This window comes from Sclerotinia sclerotiorum, genomic scaffold, assembly GCF_000146945.2.
Source record: "Sclerotinia sclerotiorum 1980 UF-70 scaffold_2 genomic scaffold, whole genome shotgun sequence".
Taxonomy (NCBI): Eukaryota; Fungi; Ascomycota; class Leotiomycetes; order Helotiales; family Sclerotiniaceae; genus Sclerotinia; species Sclerotinia sclerotiorum.
The window spans coordinates 1,297,233-1,316,192 of record NW_001820834.1 but is presented as its reverse complement, the minus strand read 5'-3'; the positions used below and the strand labels follow the sequence as shown (position 1 = coordinate 1,316,192).

The 18,960-nt window shown below is 43.1% G+C and overlaps 3 protein-coding genes across 3 annotated transcripts; 2 read left to right on the top strand and 1 right to left on the bottom strand.

Moving 5' to 3' along the window:
- Positions 1-629: 629 nt before the first annotated feature.
- On the bottom strand, positions 630-9,940 carry SS1G_01586 (hypothetical protein; the record flags this gene model as incomplete). Its single annotated transcript, XM_001597342.1, has 7 exons — positions 630-3,121; positions 3,285-3,559; positions 3,834-3,869; positions 4,017-6,058; positions 6,104-7,062; positions 7,303-8,777; positions 9,228-9,940. 7 exons carry the CDS (start codon positions 9,938-9,940, stop codon positions 630-632), a joined length of 7,992 nt encoding a protein of 2,663 aa, XP_001597392.1.
- A 1,572-nt stretch (positions 9,941-11,512) lies between these two features.
- On the top strand, positions 11,513-15,917 carry SS1G_01585 (predicted protein; the record flags this gene model as incomplete). Its single annotated transcript, XM_001597341.1, has 12 exons — positions 11,513-11,551; positions 11,745-11,844; positions 11,898-11,943; positions 12,495-12,674; positions 12,738-12,782; positions 12,839-13,127; positions 13,181-13,404; positions 13,923-13,954; positions 14,202-14,531; positions 15,111-15,133; positions 15,736-15,820; positions 15,895-15,917. 12 exons carry the CDS (start codon positions 11,513-11,515, stop codon positions 15,915-15,917), a joined length of 1,416 nt encoding a protein of 471 aa, XP_001597391.1.
- Positions 15,918-16,796: 879 nt separating this feature from the next.
- Positions 16,797-18,692, top strand: SS1G_01584 (hypothetical protein; the record flags this gene model as incomplete). The annotated part of the gene is made up of 1 exon (XM_001597340.1): positions 16,797-18,692. One exon carries the CDS (start codon positions 16,797-16,799, stop codon positions 18,690-18,692), a length of 1,896 nt encoding a protein of 631 aa, XP_001597390.1.
- Between the last annotated feature and the right edge of the window lie 268 nt (positions 18,693-18,960).

Here is an 18,960-nt window from a genome sequence, read left to right as displayed (position 1 = left end):
GGTGATCATTAAGGATCACTAAGGATCACGATATAGATGATCACTAATGATCATGAAGGATCACTAGTAATCATGGAAGCATGAAGGACTATATAATCAAGATGGATTTCCTTTGTATAGAGCTTCGTGCTCAAGATCAATCATTTAGTATACTCTACTATTAGTTACGAATTGCATTATTGTCATTACTTTAAATCCCTGTTTGATATCTAGTTATAAACCACCTCGAGAGCCTAGAGCACTTCCACATGATCTAGACGGCAAACCTCGTAACACAAATGCGATAGTACTTTACATAATGCACGAACTTGTCAGTTCGATCCAGCATTAATTGATCTTTAGATTGTATATAATTCAATCCTAATTTATGGTGTTGTTGTAATTTTATTTTAATGGAATATGGGTAATTGAGGTAAAAGTGTTCCGGTTACTGATATGTTCCGGTTACTGATAAACCACGTTAGGCCAGAGGTAGATTGCTTATGAAATTAGTAAAGACTTCCAATTAGTCGGTGCACTATACTCTCACAATTATCATTAAGAAACAGAACAACATTTTAAGCCTTCAAAAACTATTCAAAAATACTAACTAGATAAAAAGAAATTCAAGAATTGCGCAAGTAATCGACTTATGAAAGATTTTTCCCAACATAAATGTAACGAATAAACAAATAAATATTTTCGCTTCCGACCGCTGCAGGTGCAACTGCTTTCGCCAAGATTTTCCAATTTAAGTTCTTTTCAGTCATATCACAAGTTTTGGAAAAGAAATCGCCACAGTAGATACCATCAGTTCCGTTGTATGCGGGTGCATTTGGATCCACCGATATGCTCAATCTATCCCTCACGTTTTTACTTCGAGACATCAGCGTGAAAGTTTGCACTTGGAGAGTTCCCTGATGACGTGACCAGAAAGGCAAACGATTTTTCAGATTACCGAGGTCCAGACTTGCGGCCGCAGTGCCGAGAAGTTTGCTTTGGAAATCGCCCCATTTATCAGCGAAGTCGTTCTTGAGATCCCAAAGTGCCCAGTATCCTTGATGTTGACCTTGGGCTTCGATGGTTTGAGCTGCTTGAATCACAGCATCTTTCGCCGCCTTTCTCAGTGTTGGACCTCCCTCATACGCGGTGTACTGCACGTGTAGTTGTACGTCACTAATGGTCTCGTAATCGAAATGACGGATTGGCGAGGGAAATTCGAGACGCCATGTTGAGATAGCACCTGCGCCCTCGAACGGCATGTACCGGGGACCAGAGAAATTGAGCTCGAACACCCCGGAGTCTTTGGTGCCGGAGCTTACAGCTATAGATGTTATGGGAATCCGATCGGTCCTGAATGCTTCACTCCCGGCAGAGGACTGAGAAGCGGCATAGTCAGCAGCGTTTTGGGTCACACGGTACTTATGCTCCAATAACGTCAAGACAGCATTAGTGCTGGTCCCTGCCTCTAAAGTTGACGGTACCGAGACGCTAACAGATCTGATCCTGCGCATGAAATGTCCCGGGAAATCCATATCGTAAAGCATCTCGCCAATAGAGAAATCAGTGGTTCCTGTAGCCCTGAGTTTCACCAAAGCCAGAGGGTCAAAGTCTTTTAGAGACACAGTCTTGCTGATGTTGTAGTCAGCACCAGGTACTTCAAGTTGCGCACTTTCAAGTCTCCTTAGGTCCAAATATAGGGTTTCAGCAGCAAGAAGCCCGTCCTGAGCAGGGTTCCAATATCCACCCCTTCTGATTATGGAGCCTTTGCTTCCGCTTTCGAAGTTGAAAGAGCTCTCTGCTCGAAGAGCCATAGTCATGGCTAGTTCGTAGGCTTGGAAATACAGATTTCTGAGGCCTTTTTCCATCCATATATACAATTGTTCACTGGTGTACTTGGTGCGGTACCACTCCTCAGTTCCAGCAGCACTTTCCAATTCGGATTTTTGCATTTCAATTTCCTTCTGAATTGATGTGATATGGACTTTTTGGATTTCAACATCTTTGTCGATTGACTTAATTTCGCGTCCATTAATATTTGCTTGGAGTCTCCGTTCCCGCAACTGCATTGTCAGGTTAGCTTTCTTGTCAGCTCGGGCGGCTTCATCTGCCAACACGGCAGCAATGCCTCTCGCCAACGTGGACCCTGCCGCTATGGCATCAGCAATGGAGCTACCAGCGAACGAAATCGATCCACCGACACCCAGAGGCTCAAAATTGGTCGTTGCTTGTGGCACGACATATAGGGGCATAGCAATTAAGTCAGTGCCTACGGCTGCACGGTTTTTGGCCGCGGCAGCGAGAGACTTTTTCATCTCCGAATCCTCATATGAAGACATTCGCAATTCGTCTTTTGTCGGTGCATCAATACTCTGTTGGATATCAATCCATTCGTCTTTAGGCTTTGGAATCATGGAATCTGGCTCGCCGATAAGTTGGAGGTAGTAGTTCAACTGTGCCTCTAGCGAGCTACGGCTCATCAAGAGCGACTCGAGAGTCTGCTGTGACTCTTCAAGCTCAACATTTTTGATGTCGAGCATCATTTGTTGTATTACTGTGCTATGTTGAGCGCAGCCGGAGTTGTAATTCTCCATATCTTTCTTCTCTACCACAGTGAGAAGACGTCCAGAAAGTTTTCGCACCTCAGTACACAGTGCTAGGGCCTTCCTCAAAAGAGTGTCAAAACGCTGTCGAGGCAATGGACTATCTCGTTCGCCAGAAACTATACTTAGCACATCAGATACTCCTAAACCTTGTTTGCTAAAGGCGATCACGGCTCCTGGATCAATAGGTGCTTCACGAAGGCCATAGACTACGGGCTTTCCTTGAATGTCGAAAGAGTTCCTGAGGTTATACAGACGCTCTTGGACAAGGCTTCGCATTTGCTTGAATTTAGGATTTAACGGGGCGCAGAAATAGTTTGTCCGAAGGAAACAAGCGATATTCTCCTTCTTTGGATCCCTGTCTGCCGTCTCAGCGGCGCCTTTCTTCAGTTTTGCTGAGAACGGCAAGCCCAAATCAAATATGACCGAGTCATACATGATATCCTGTTCTCGCAATTGCTCAAAAGTCATTGCCTTCATTTTTCTCTTTCCTAAATCGGGTACTTTTGGTGGCTCGCGCCCCAATACTCGCGCGGCTTCTATGTATCGCTGCGTAGCTATCGGTAAGCTCTCGAGGGAAGCTCTGCGGAAATAAACATCACCCATTGCAATGAGAATCTCGGCGTATTTCATTACTATCCACTTTCATGTAGCTGACTGGTCTTCCTCTGGCGGCTGCATGCACGAGTGAACCGTACGAACGGCGCTCTTTGATGGCAAGTTGAATCTCTTTGCTCAAATGATCGAGATTCAAAGGATCAAACGACTCCTCTCCACGGCTAGCAATTTGACGCGCCATTTCCTGAAATGGAGGGAAACGCCAGCATGATCGATAACTTCCTTCGTTATTCGCGTCCAGTTCTAGATCTGCAGATGGATCAAACACCAGTCTTGCAACTTCCAAAGCCTCTTCATACTGCTGCGTCACAGAAAATCGATCAACTGCCAATAAAATCGTGTGTAGTCCAACCTCCCAGCTATCAATGTTATTAGCTGTTATCCAAAAAGATATCATGAGCGTGATTGGAAGAAAAATTCCTTCATCACCAGGAGGTCCACAAAATCGAAACTATCCATTTCGATCTGCACTTCCCAAATGGGAAAGACTACTTTCCCGAGCTAGGTTCCAAGAAAGAATGTCCATGTATCCCACTCGGAATTTGTTCCTTGCAATACCTGGTTTTCATTTTCATATTTTTCATTTATTTTTGTTTTAGAAAGGACGTATCAGCATTAGAAATATTGACTTACTTGTAGAGGGCTGTAGGACGTCCTAATTCATGATACCTGTAGTATTGCGCAGTCAGTTTACCAATTTCTAATTTATTTTATTTGAGGAGGTGAGACAAAATGATGAGAATTTTGAATTGTCTCCTCAAAAACAGACCCAAACATTCATTAAACTTCGGTTCAGGGGCACTGGAGTGTAATTACCATGCTTCGTGACTACCAGCGCCAAAACTCTCTCTCATTGTACCAGCCGGTAGCTGAGCAATCTTGTTGTACAAACAGCGTAACGGATCAACGCGATCAGCGGTAGCTTCCATAAGTTCGTGCGAGAATGTGTGGTCGATTGAAACGAGTTCCGTATTGTTTTTTATGATTTCTTGGGTCCAGGTTGAGCTGAGAAGTTCCAATTTTGGTATGTTGAAGAAGCTTGCCCTCCTGCCCTCGCTAACCTTTGCGCTGACCACGAGGCCCGTCACTCTCTGTGGCAATTTTGACAAGGTCCAAGAGATATCTACCGCCCCCGTGCTCTCTAATTCTGGTGGTACCCAAAGTAGAGCTGTAAGGTTGGTATAATTGGTTCCTCCGGGCAGCGATTCGAGGTCCATGCCTTTCTGCAATGCTTTCTGAAAGTAGGTTTCAAAGGATCCGGCCTGAGTGGAGGTTGTAAAGTTGTCTGCAGTGCTCATTTGGTCATTGCAAAATATAAATGATCCAATGGCTTTGGAAGTAGTCTTCCCAGCCTGCCCATAACTGACCTTAAGTGTCAATGTATTGCCTTGTAAATCGGGATCAACTCTTAACTGCGATGAGGATGCATCTAAACCAACACTGAGACTGCTAGATGAAACACGCTTTGGTGACCAGCCTTCGTTGACGAATTCTGTCCATGCCATTGTTATCTCCCAAATACGCACAGGCTCCGCTATATTTGGTTTCTGAGTGCGCAAAGCATCGAATGAGTTTAATCCATCTAGACTTGATATATTCTTCACAATTGTCTTGGGCATAATCGTTGGCATGAACAAGTATAACCTGCCTTTGATCATTATTGGAAGGAGATAACTGCCTGTATCCATAAGTCGCTGACCTTCCCACTCCGTCTCAATAGACGGGATATCCACCTCAACCTTGGTCCATGGTCGCCAAAATACCTCTGCGGTCCTCAGCCTAGTCAGAGTACGATAGTAGAAGGTATATGGTCCACTTCGGGTCCGCCCAAATAAGTGGAAAATATCCGCGGCTGCCGGTTGCGGCTCGTGAACATATGCAACAATATCGAGACTGGAAATTCCGTCTAGATCATATATGTAGCTCTGGATAGCTTGGAGGAAAGTGTTGATGCTTAAGTCTTTCTGCATCAAGGTGGCCTCGAACTGGTCGAATAGCTCACTTTTGTCATCTCGAAGTGTAGGGTCGATCCAATTTTCCGGATACAGGAAAATCTTCCTGTGGACCTCCCACAAGGTGTATTGTTGCAACCAATCCCATTTTTCATGCCCCAGGACTGATTTTGCGACCCCTTCCTCCAGTCCTAGCAGACATCGTTGAACAAACATCTGCACAACCGAAATAGCCTGCTTGATTCGTGAAGTTCGAATTTGGGATCCCATCTGCACATCGACCAAGAAATACTCAAATAGTCCATCAGCATCCCAGATACCAAGGTCTCGTGTGATGAATTTCTGTTGCAAAAGAAAAGTTACGAGCGCCTTCCGCTGACTCTCCATCAACCCTTCATCCGCGGTTTCCCGTTGTGAAGGTGTCAATCTGTTTTGAAGACTCTTAGCAGCTTCCATGTAGGTATCTCCATTATGGAGCTGCGGCGGAGGTCGTGCTAGATCAAAGAGCTCAACCATAAGAGGCTTGGAGGTGACATTAGATGAATCACCTAGCTTCTCGTAAAAGTCGATAATAGCTCTGAGGCTTATAAAGGCATCATGGAGGCGCAAAGTTGCTACAAGATCTGCAGGAGTAAAGTTTGGGTATTTTGCATTCAGGACGCTTTCTACTAGCGTATCTTTCCAACCAGTGCTCGCTCCAATTTTGGTTGCAATTGTCTTTACATCCGGATTGGTGGAGTTATACAGCCACGAAAAGAGACTGGTAAGGTCACTATTCGTATTAACGTGGAGGAGCCCATCCCTTAGTTCACGATACTCTTGAAGGTGGACCAAGTCTATCAAAGACGATGAGTTTAGATCCATTGCCAATATTTCGTGCTCCGTTTGTTCTTGTCGGTTCATGTACTGAAGTTCTGATGTCGTCAGTTGCACAGTCTGAGAAATGCATACTGCCCGACGGATGGCGTTCAAGATTAAATTAGCTTGTTGGACAATTGATGATGGCAGAAGCTCTTCCTCCGTAAAGGGGGTCATCATTGATCTGCATGTTGACCATGCGAGTTCCGAGGCAGAGAATACACCCTGTAGAAGGTATGACTGCCCGGCATTCATGCGAAAAGCGTTCCACGCCTTTGATACGGTATTAAATGGTACCTCAATCCCGTTTATCGTCAGGCTGGGAACATCTAAATTGCCAGTATAGTGCAATATGAAATCATCGGTGATTGTGGGTATGAAGTATGCATCTACCTTTTTCGCATCAATCTTCGTTTTTACCGGTTCACTCAGGTGTTTCAGGGCCGCCATAGCTGATTCAACTCCATTATTTTGATTCGTTGGTACTTTCACAGTATCTGTAAGAAGGTATGATAGGACTGATATATCGACGTCTAGCACAAGATCTTTCATAATGTTGAGGATAGACGTCGTAAGAGTATCTTGCACGATGGCAGGCGCTGCTAGATCGACAAACGCAGCTCTTCTTTCTCGAACTTGGGACTCGGTCTCGATCAAAATGTCATTTGGAGAGGGAGCCGAAACAAGTGTGGTTGCCGACGGATTGTTCACACCAAGCTGGCTCGGAGCCCAGTCTTGCATGAGGATATTACTTGAAAGCTTCCGCGAGTTGTTTTGAAAGCGCGACTCGATGACAATTTGAGGAAGAAGCGAGTTTTCAACGAGAATTCTCAGCGCAGTGGTTAACGAAGGAAGCAATGAAGAATCAAGCATAATTTTCTGCTTCTCCTCCGTAGTCAAAAGACCGCAGAGCCTGAATTGAGCAGAATAATTTTGGGCTGTTGAGGAAGGAATCACTGAGATTTTCTTCGGCCAGTCCTTCGACAGATCTATGCTTTTTTGTAGATCTTGTTGCGTGTCAAGTGTGATAGCATTTGTTCTAACCTGGGAACCTGTAGGATTAATGTCAGCGTGTTAGAACATAAGCAGTGGAATATAGAGAATTTCACCTTCAACAAACTCGACCACTAGCTTGGCCGTAACTGAGTCAAAGGCACGTCCCGCACAATCGAGAACTGTCTCAGGAGTGAGAATGGCTCCGCTGAAAAGAGATGAAAGTGATTTTCTCAATTCTTTGTTCCCTTCCAGTATTGCGCTTGTCAGCTGCAGCCCAGAATCTCCTGCTGTCATACTGCTTTCATCACTTGCGGGTCCTGCGAGAACTAAAAGAAGTGTTTCGATAGTCCAACCTGAATTGAGTAGCGTCGTCCAATGCGTTATATTAGCAAGTGTGGTTTTGGGACTTGCCAAGGGATCTTCTTTCTTGAAGAAGATCTTGAAGAATGGCACACATTCCTTGGGACTGACAGAAAGAATCCGGCATATCGTAGCATATCGGTATAAAGTAGAAAAGGTCTCAATGGTTAAATCAGCATTTGAGAGATTTGTGGCTTGGAGAAGATCTCCGAAGTATTCAAAACGCCAATTGAGGCTTGCACAGATGTTGGCACCGCATGCTTGAATTTTGTATGTCTTCCCATCAGGCTGAAAGTACGCAGAATCTTCAGGAACTGCGAATATTGGCCCCAAGGAAAGACGAAGAAACTTGCGGTGGAGTAGTGATTCTTCTCCAAATGAATCGATGGGGCCCCATAGAGGAATAAGAAAATCAGGTTCTATTCCGCACAGGTCACTCAACTTAACAATCGCAGCAATACCTTTGATCACATAGACGGAAATGGATTGTACTTCAGTTATAGTGCTCGACTTAAAAGAAGGTGAACTCTCCAATTCCCTGTTGCGTAAGCAGTAAATAGCAGCGTCGAGTACTCTGGTCGACCAACCAAGTTTAGCCTTCAAACGCAAGAATGACTGGAGGTTTCTGCATATTTTTGAAGTAAGAGGTTGAAATGGTGGGCTAGATGCGTTCGACAGTAGGCGAAGATCTGAGATTGATTCGGTAAACTCGTTGGACCCAGACTCGTTCGTAATTACTAGTTGCTGGCCGAAAAGTTGAGTCTTTACGAGGTCAAGAACGTCTTGAAACTCCAAGCCAGACCTCTGCATGAGTTGGCTTTTGATCTGCGACAAGCCGCTTGCACTTCCTAACATGGTTTCATCATCCTCATAACCCCACAAATGGCAAAACTCGTATTCTTGTATGCCTGTGTCAATGAGCGTGTCACTCGAAAGACCTCTTAGAAGGTCACTTAAAGACTGGGGGAAAAAGCTCTCTCCTGTAATTGCTGCAAATTCCATCTGATGCAGACCCAATGCTTCTGCTGCCCTTTGTCTCTCCAACACCTCTCCTGCTCCCCAAGCTAGCGACCTCTTCATGTCATCGTTAGTGATTTTCCCTTTTATTTTCTGCAGAATGAGCTCCGGTGCTTGAAACACATCAACAAAGTCACGATGTGCTACTTGAAAAATGTTGAAGTACGAGATTACCATGTTCCGTGCCTGGTCGTAAGGAAAGCAGGTGAAAGGGAATCTCTGATGCGAGATAATCTTAGAATAGACCTCATAGTCTGTATTTCCGGGAAGATTGAGTGGCTGAGGAGAATGACCATCATCTGGCGCATCAACGGGGGTATTAAATGCGCGAATAGAATCAGGAGAGGATAGACACTTATAGCGAATGAAAGATTCGAGCACCTCATTTACGAGACTGATGTACGGAATCATAGTCTGCGAGTTTGCACAGGTGAGTTCAAGTTTCCTGAGATCTGGGCGCCGTCGTGACAGATGATTTAGCAGACTATTCCGAGTGCCTGGTGGGTCATGGACTTTTGAAACTTCCCCTGTTGGAGTAGTATTACTGAGCAAATTCATAAGGTCAGCGAAATAGGCGGAAAGGGAAGTGACCGAGCAGCATTCCTCGCACGTCAAATCTTCGAGCTGAAAGATATCAGTGAGGTTGTTGTGAGACTTTCCCATCCAAGTGTCATCACTTGGTGCATCAATTTTCTCCGCTTCAAAGTAAGGATCAATCATAACCGAGTCTGCCCTACGGGAATTCATCAGGTGTAGCCAGAGTTGCTCGTTCCAGCAGTCCACACGCTCTGCGCAGTCATAGATCTTGAGGGCATTCTCAATGCTAGCACCAGCCGCGACTAACTCATTCTTGAAGTTGTTCTTTGACTGGACCGTGATGCTTCGCACAGAGCGATAGTTGGAGTTATAAAGGTGTGCCACATCCTCTGGATCTTCAACGAGGCTGGAGAGAATTTTCAAAGACTTGATAAATTCAATTGCTGAAGAAAATTCTGCGTCTCTCAGATCGGGGAAGCTTTTCTTTACAAGGGGCAGAAGCTGTTGCGATCTAACATCAAGCTCATCGAGCTCCATCGCAGTTAGAATGCACTCTGTTATGCGCTCAGAGCGGTCTGCGATTGAGAACTTATTTTCCCTCAACAAAATAAGCATGAAAACGAGTGGGTGGTCATCTAGAAACTCGGCGCGAACTTGTTCCAATTTGGTGATCGTCAAATTTGTTGTCGCCCAATTATATGGAAAGTCGGCTGGATTTACCCCTAGCTTTTGATCCAGCACGTTGCGCGGGAAAAGCAACAAAACCAGATCTTCAAGCGTATAAGCTCCCAAGAGTGAGAGAATTCGGCCGCAAACATACTCTTCGTCGTCGAAGTAACCCAAGAGTGATCTCACAAAGGTCATGACATTAATTGTCTGCGCAGGCACATTCCCTTCTTCGAGGAACCAATCAATAGCCGATCGAGGATCTCCAGGCCAAAGGTTACTGGCATGAGCTAACCTATCTCGTAGGCCGCCGCCAAGAAAGCTCTCGTCAATAGCCTCAACAAAAGACGGCATAGTGGTATTACTGATTACTCCAGCATGAGCTGGAACGTTTTTGCAGTTATGAAAAGAAAAAGGCGATTAAAGGTTCAATCAACCCTGGATTTGTGGTTGGTTATGTTTTCCTGTAATCTTTGGATGTTGGTTACCTGCTTTGTATTATTTTTCGATTCCACTTCGTACGCAGACTCACAACACCCTTGAACCCCACGCTTTACAGAGGAGCCACATCTTTCTTTGAAATTAATTTGATCTACTCAGCTCGTTTGCAAGACGCATTCATCGTATGCCATACTTTCCGCAAGTTCGCACGGAGGCATGTACTCCGTAGCTACGTCCGTAACACTATGGATGTGCATCGCATAAGGCTAATGCAGCAAGTGACATAAACTCTAGTTTTTGCTACCGTATATGTACTACCTTTTCAATCAATAATTTGTATCTCCAAGCAACTCAGACAGTATATGATTCTTAGTCTTCTTGAAAAGGGTTTACAAAATCTTTTATTTATTAAAAGCAAGATAAGACAAGACTATTAAAGCGCTATCTCGATCAAGTATTTTATTATATCAATCTCAACTCTATGTGTTTTATGGTTTTATTTCAAAAATTTAAAAACTAATGTGACGGAAACCCCTGCTTTTCTCCCACCCTTATTATATAAGAAACCTCAGGTACATTAACCATGTTCACATATGATACGATTACTCGGGATTAGTATACGATTTAGGTTGTCTGAGGATCAGATCCGAACAAGTACTAGGTATCAATGGTTATCGGTAAAGTAAGATCATTGAAGGGATAAATATGACTTCTTTTTGCCTAGCCATTGTGGCTAGACCATTCATTTGTGTATATATAGAGTAGCTATCCCCATCTACAGGTGCTCTTCACCTGTAGATTCTAAGTTAAATACAATTGCTGGTCTATAAACACCCTTTTGGTCACATATATTATAATACTTTTCAAATTTGGGTTTTATTTGAATTTCTTATTCAAAATTAGTCGTACTTCTAAAAGCTAAAGAATAAAAGAAAGAGAAATGAGTAGATCTCGGAACCTCTCCGTTCTCTATTGAGATTCAAATGCAGCAGTAGCTTTTCCTCCTGCACAGCAGACCCCCAAACATGCTTTAAGGTTATGCGAACCCCGCCTATGTTTCTGATCTGTCATACTTTTCCCCACGCAACTTGCTTTTCGCCTGCAACTACGAGGTCTTCGAGTGCGGTAGACTCTGAGTAGAGAAGTCGTACTTGGAAAAGGGGCTTGGAAGTGCTTCTATGCTCGCATCTGTGCTCCCTTTGGTCAAACACGCCTTGAACACAGAATTCGCTTCTATTACTATCTCCCGCCCCAATTTCTTGTTACAATTCTATAAGTACTATATTTTCTTCCACCAATTATATCACATCACAAAATCTAAATTGATGGACTGCGGAGGATCCGACCAAAACCCACTTAATTACCCTTCCCGTCTAAATCTTTGAAATTTTGAAAAGAGAACACAAACCTTGAATAAAAACTTTGTTAAATTCCTTCCCGCAATTCAATACTGGATAAAATATCGAAATCACTCAGAGAGAAAAAATGGCTGTTTCTGCTATTCAGGGAGTCACTATGTCAACCGTGAGGGCAGATCTGGAGTCTATTAGCACGGATCAGTGAGTTCAAATTTATAGACTGCAGCCGGGTTTTTATCCTTTTGTCTGTTCTTTTTTCCAAGTTTGTTTTTTTTCTTCTCATTATGAAAACATTCCCAATTTTTATAAGTCATCGATTTGTATTTACATCGACATTTTTCGCTAATCTCTCTTTCCAGAGCTCTTTGGCTGCAAAGTATGTTCTCCCAGCATATAATACCGATCGCGATACAGAGATTAACGGGAATTCATTATCCTTTTGGGTTCCTATCATATCCCGTGAAGGAAATGAGTGCTTGATCTTTAACTTTAGCTAACTTTGAGGTCAACAGGTTGGGAGGCAAACAAGTGGTCTGATGTCGACGAAAATGGCGTTGTGTAAGTTGGTTTCTTTGCCATACGTTTTCGACACCTTCTTCTCTAGATACAAGTTATTTCTAGAAAAGAAGAGTAGTATGACTTCTACTCAAAAATAAACACGGTGAATTGCAGCTCGGGTCTAAAAGGTACTTCTCCTTCTGGCCTTCGTCCAATCCGAGAATCTCATCTTCGACTTGGAGTTTCCACTTTAGTCACTTACTTCTTTCTTGTCCCCTATTGCTAGCCCAAACTGTGCGGCATCAGCCTTGAATTCTCCCTCACGGAGGCTAGAGAGGGCCCTTTCAGCCCAATATCAAGCACATACTTTTCTGAATAGCATTTTTCTTGTGTGGTAAATTTGCTAATTCCTGGAAATCTTTAGTGGCGGAGTCTTTGTTTACGGCAAGCACCTTAATCCCTCTCGGCGCTTGCCACTTATGATTAGCAAGTTCTAATATTAATAGATCCCGTTGTTGTCTCCTTGCCGGCCAACAAGGTTCATTGCTTTGCTCTGTAAGAATTTATTCAAGCGTATTGAAAGGACACGTATTGATATCTGATTATAACAGCGGTCTCAACTCCAATGTATATCATAAATGGTACAGTCCATCAAGTGGATGGTCGGCTTGGGATTCTATGGGTAAAAATAGCATTTGTGCTCCTATTGCCATCAAATATGCTGTTAACAAGGTTGCTGTCTTTATAATTGGATTCGATAATCTGGCCTATGCCGGTCTGAGTACTTCCGAGTATGTTCTTTTTCTTTATGACATAGAATGCTGGATTGTTTCCGAAGCTAAATCACAAATCAGTACGGCGTTCACCTGGACATGTATCGGTGATAAACTTAAGAAGTTGTGAGTTACACTCTAGGCTGACAGCACTTAGGACATAATTACTAATATGCTCAAAGAAAGGGTGGCTCCATAACAGCCTGTGGTTACGACGGTCGAATTATTTTATTCGGCGTAGAACTTAGTTCTGGTAAGCTTATTCACACATGGACGGGGCCAGGAAATGTCTGGATTGACTTTTGGCATACCTTTGATGGTTTTTGTTTGAGTAATCCTGTTATGGTATCTTGCAAGCCAGACTGTGTGGATGTTTTCGTATTCGGAGAAACTCACAACTTGAAGCGAATAAGTTCCAGAAATGGCATATGGGGATCTTGGCAGGATTGCCTTGGCACATATCTGTATGATGTAAGTACTTCATGATTGTTTTAGAGAAGTTTGAGCTCATCCTTTTGATGTAGCCCACCGCCGTCTCCGTGTCTCCAGGTCGTATAGATGTCTTTGGCATTGGTTCTGATGGACAACTTTATCAAAGTTACGTTACCATTACGGGAATGGAGATTGGAACAATCACATCGAAATCTATTGGGGCACTTTCTCTATCAACTCCAAAAACGTCAGTCACATCACCTGGCGTGTTTTCAGTCACTACTGAGAGTGCAAAAGGTGTTTATCAGCAGAATTTGTAAGTTGGTTTGATCTTATGAGATTCCTTGAGAACTATTTACTGACTGTCCTAGTTATGAGTCTTCTAACGGAGTTTGGGTACCCCAAAATGCATGAAGTTAGTTCAGTCTGGATGATAAAGCCATGAGGAGCGTTGAGGGCACGAGTTCTTGAAAATGCAGGATATTTTCACTGTATTCTGGCATGAAGCACTGTCATTTCTTCCACACTCCGATATAAGATAACATGAGAAATACCACAACTCTTCAGGACTTCAACGGCTGCTCTATAATAAAACTTTTTCCTCTTCTGCTTTTGAGATTATCCCCCCCCCCGTAGGCGGTCCCAACCATATCCATTATCACAGCTAGTACCTTGAGCTTACAGCCTGCAACTTCAACCATCTTGACCAAAACATGCAACAATGCTTTTTGATGATTCAAAATGTTGTACCTACTCTATCAATTACAATATATGATGTCTTGAAAGGGCAAAGAAATTTATTACCCGTGCTAAGATATTTCTAATGGCTCCTAGTTTAGCCTTCTCGTTCTCCATGAATAATCTCAGTGTTTATCTTCATTGCCCATAAGACGGTATTTTTCCACATCCGGATTCAGCTCCGGATATTGAATTTCATTCTGGAGACATTCTTTCTTTGAAATTTTATCACTAAGGGAATCGAGATAATAATTTCGTAGCTACCAGTACTAATTAACACGAAAAATCCTCTGTCGCGTGCAGGAACTGCAATTAGCAAGATATATGTAGAGGCTGAAGAACCTAAAGATCAGCCCGCTAACGAGCCATTCTCAGCACCCTCTATGAGAGACTTTAATGCTTTTATTCTACGCAATATCATTGCCAATGACGTTCGAGCCGAAGGAAACGAAAGTGAGATAGAGATCACAAGTGAGAAGTTATGGAGTTTGCTCAAGCGACTCCTTGGCCATTGGCCTTGTCATTGGTTTGATGGTTGTCAAGTTATTCTGCATTCTCCTTATGAGCCTCTTGTCATGTATTGGAATGACTTCAAAGCGTCAACAGAAGAAAAAGCCAAAGAAGAAACCGAAAACAAGCACGGGCTGGTCTTAAGCTTCTTCTGGAAATCATTAATAGTGGATTTGGAGATGGTAAACTCGATAAGTATTTCAAAAGTTTCGAGTCGGACATAGATCAAAAGACAGTGACGTACGAAACTGTTGACCTCCTAGGATCTTGGCAGCATATGCATGTATATTGCATGATGCATATAAGGAGCAAACAAAACTCAACTTTTAATTTATTCTTTCCTTTTTGGTATACTGTTTGTTTGCTTTCAATATTTTGATTTCAAAGCACTTTAATTCCGAAGGCTGAATACCTAATCTTATTCCTTCATTTTTTTTGAATATATACTCGCAGCTTAACTGCTTAGCTAGAGAATCAATCAATTCAATCTGATGCTCTTTCTGGTCTCAAGAAACCCAATAGAAACCCTCTGGACAATCTTTTCACCAGGTACTCTAGTATGTGGTGACTTTTTCCAGCGAATATTGTTTGTTTATGAGAACTTGAGACTGGTACGACATTCCAATGACAGAGATTGGAAACTTCTAGCCTAGACATACGACTGGGATAAAAGTTTTTTCAAGCGATCTCCTGCAACGCTCGCTGTAGAGGGCTTTGAGGCTACAAAGCTATTTCCTCCCTGGCATTCTTTCCTGATAATTTTCATGATTATAGTGAAGGTGTGGCAGATTGATCGAGTGAGGGAAAAGATTCCGACATTAGTGTACAGCCAAGAATGCAGACTGTATGCTTGACTATGGGTATCAAGTAATATTCGAGCAGCGGGGTCTCCGGAGGCTCAAAATGATGATGATAGAGTTTTTCAAAAATGCTATTTTGTTTTGAACATTAAGGTATAAATAACTAATTTTAGAATGATGATGCGTGTCGAGCGTCATACGATTACAGAATCAGACACCGCATGTATAATTATAGCCCAAAAATGGATCTGACTAATCTTCCACCGACTGCGAAGCCAGCCAAAATAGGCCGTAATATCTTGCGAAATCTACGGTGTTGATTGGTCTTCTGAGATTGACGGTAGAGTCATGATCGACTTCGAGCCCTATGTCCACTACGGACCAGCCTTTGCTAGTATTGGCACACTGACACTAGGAGACGATGTCGATAAGTGCGGATGTTACGCATGCCAAAAAACCAATCTCTTTGAGGGAATCTTTTAAGCAGATTTGACGAAGTGATCTATCAGCAATATGGATGGCATGATGAGCAGGATGCGTTGTACCTGCCTAGAGTTCTCGAGTATATCCTCCGCTAATAGCAATGGCCTCGGCTACAGGCCACATTTCTCAAGGAAATTCCTGAGAATGACTTTCGTAACTCAGGAGTAGCCAATAAAGTTGAAGGGAATTCGTTGGTCTTCGGTCCGTATCTGATCTCATGCCAAACTTCAACTTATAACACAAGACCGAGCTAATTTTCCCCCTTCCAAAAACAGCATTTCTACGCGTTCTCGAATAATATGAAGGAATTTTTATGCTTACCACAAATCAAATTTCCCAATTCGAGGTTGCAATCAAGTCTTGTATTCATGTAGCCTTTAAGTACGAGGAATGGACCCCGCAGCAGACACTGGTGGATTCCTCAAGCCAGTAGACAGAAAAGAACTAATTGACAACATGAAGTGTATCGAAGAGTGGCTCACCGTTTGTGTTATGACGCATGAAGTTGTATGGGACGAGAATCCGCAACATCGTCACAAGTGCAGTGGGACTTGCTCGAGCTGAAGCAAGAGACCAGAGACCAAGGCTCACTTATAAGCACCTGAAGACGATGATTGCCGGCACATCGACAATTCTTTTGAGCTCAAGTATGAGACGATAATTTGACAATGGAGCTGATGTAAACTCGTAGCAGTAACGGGATTGCCTATACGTAGCAAATGAAAGAGATGAATGAGATGGATAAAGAATATGAAGGTTAGAAAATGGTAAAATGTTTGCTGCTGCATAATTTGTGCATAAAATTGAAAGAAATGAATGCACAAAGTAGTGAATGACATAACCTTGAAGATAAAACATGTGACCTCGCGTCAACATGAGCAACCGTGACTTTTGATCTGCCAAGTTGTCGCGTCAACTGAATCTCCTCAATTTTGTTTGCAACCATCACTTATTTTTGACTGTCGCTACCCTTAATACAAAACGATAACAACAAATGTGCGGGCTACTATCATAAAATTCGTTTTATCACGTGAGGGACCGTAATTCACTTCGGGTTTGAGCAATAGCCACAAAATCATTTTTGCCTCTCTTTTGCCTCTCTTTTGCCTCTCTTTTGCCTCTCTTTTGCCTTTCTTTAGCCTTGTCCCCTTATTGAGTCGCCAACCAAGACTACAAAATGCCTCCTCCAGCTGACTGTGGGAACCCTTTGCTATTGAAATGGCTCGAGGAATGGGTCGTCGAAGCACAAGAACGAGGATACAAATCTCTTCCTGCCCTCAAAAAAGCACGAGATTCTATGAAAGCTTGCCCTATGCGATTCGATCATCCAAGTGAAGCAGTGTGCCTGAATGGACTTGGAGAAGGACTTGCAAAGAGGTTGACGGATAGTCTCGAGAAGTATTGCGATGAAATGGGTATTGCTATGCCTAAAAAGTCGAGGGGCAAAAAGAGGAATTCAGTTGCTGCTGATGTGCCAGGGAATGGAGATGATCCCGCTTCGCCTTCGCCATCACCAAAGAAAGTTAGGAAGACAAAAACCTATGTTCCGAAATTAAGATCAGGTGCTTATGCCATTATGTTGGCTTTAGGGACTCAACCACGAAACAGCAGGATTGGGATCACCAAGGAAGAGATCATCGCATTAGCAGAACCTTATAGTGACCACTCTTTCACACAAACAAGACCAAGTGAATTTTTTACGGCATGGAATTCTATGAAAACTTTGATCAACAAAGATTTTGTGTATACAAAAAAGAACCCAGCAACGAGATATTATCTCACGGATGAAGGATGGGATCTCGCCGATACCATCAAGGCTAGTGGTGACCCTACATTAGGACGAGCACATGATTTCCAGCCTGCTGCACCAGGCCCATCTAGTACATCAGCAAGAAACCAAGATGTGGACACCGATTCCGAACTCGAAGAAATTGACCCCCAAACCCGTGCACGACCTCAAGCAAATCCAAATATTCCCGACATACCGGAAGGGGACGCTGTTAGCATTCCAACCTTCGAACCCATCATCCTCCGTCCTGGCACCTTCACCGTCGAGCTCATTCTCGACAACCGTGAAGTAGCTAGCAAAAAAGATCGGGATGGAATACCCAACCGACTAACCGATATGGGAGTTGCTCATTCCGTTCGAGCACTTCCGCTGGGTGATTTTCTCTGGGTAGCACGAGTCCGTGAAGACAAAGCCAAATGGCTTAATCTCGGAAAATCCAATCTCATAATGTTGGACTACATCATGGAACGCAAACGACTAGATGATCTCATTGGTTCTATAAAAGATGGTCGATACGAAGAGCAAAAATTTCGACTCAAGAGATCTAGTATCACTAATGTGAAATATTTGATCGAAAATAAGAAAATCGACGCAGACATTATGGATAAATGGGGCGACGGAATCACAACTTCGATTGCGAAAATGATGGTTCAAGATGGTATTAATGTTAAACAAACTCTCGATCTAGGTGAAAGTCTCCGATACATTGAACGTATGACGAAACTCCTCAAGAAGCAATATGAAGGAAATCCACTCTACATTGTCCCCACTACGGTTTTGACGCTCAAAAATTACAGCCCATTAATGCAACATCTCAGGAACACGCAACCAGATAGGGAATATAGTATCACATTCGATGCATTCGAGGGACTATCTAATAAATCACAAAATCTCACATTGAAAGATGTTTATCTTAAAATGCTTATGCGAACGAAAAGTATTTCGGCTGTAAAAGCAATTGAAATTCAGAAGAGATGGCCTACACCCAGGGCCTTCTTGGAGGCATTTGAGAATCTTGACGGCGAAGTGCAAGCCGATGAAAGAGGCGCGCGGGGTGTAGGAGCAGGAAGTGCGGGCAATGGAATGGGGATGAGAATAGGAATATCCAACGAAAAACCAAAAAATAAAGGAAAAGGTCCAGCGATAATTCTAGACTCGGACGAAGTAAGTAAAAAGCGGAAGAGGGAGATGGTGTCCAAGGAGATAGGCGCATTGGTTGGGAATAAAAAGGTACAAGGGGCTTTGAGCGCGAAGATTGCGGAGGTATGGGGTGGTGTTTTCTGAGGGTGGTATGCGGGAGGAAAGTAGAGAGTGGGAATAATGAGCGGTTTTTGGTGTTAGGGGAAGTATTGGGAATTATTGGGAATGGATAGTGGGATTTGATATATGCTCATCTCTTTCACCTCTAAAAAAATTCAAGTGTTTACTATCAAGTTTTCCCGCTTACACCTTTACGAGACATACAATGTAGGATGAATATTAGATGGATATAAATATAAATACAAATACAATCATAAATATAATTTTTATAATTTATTTACTCTTTTATCTT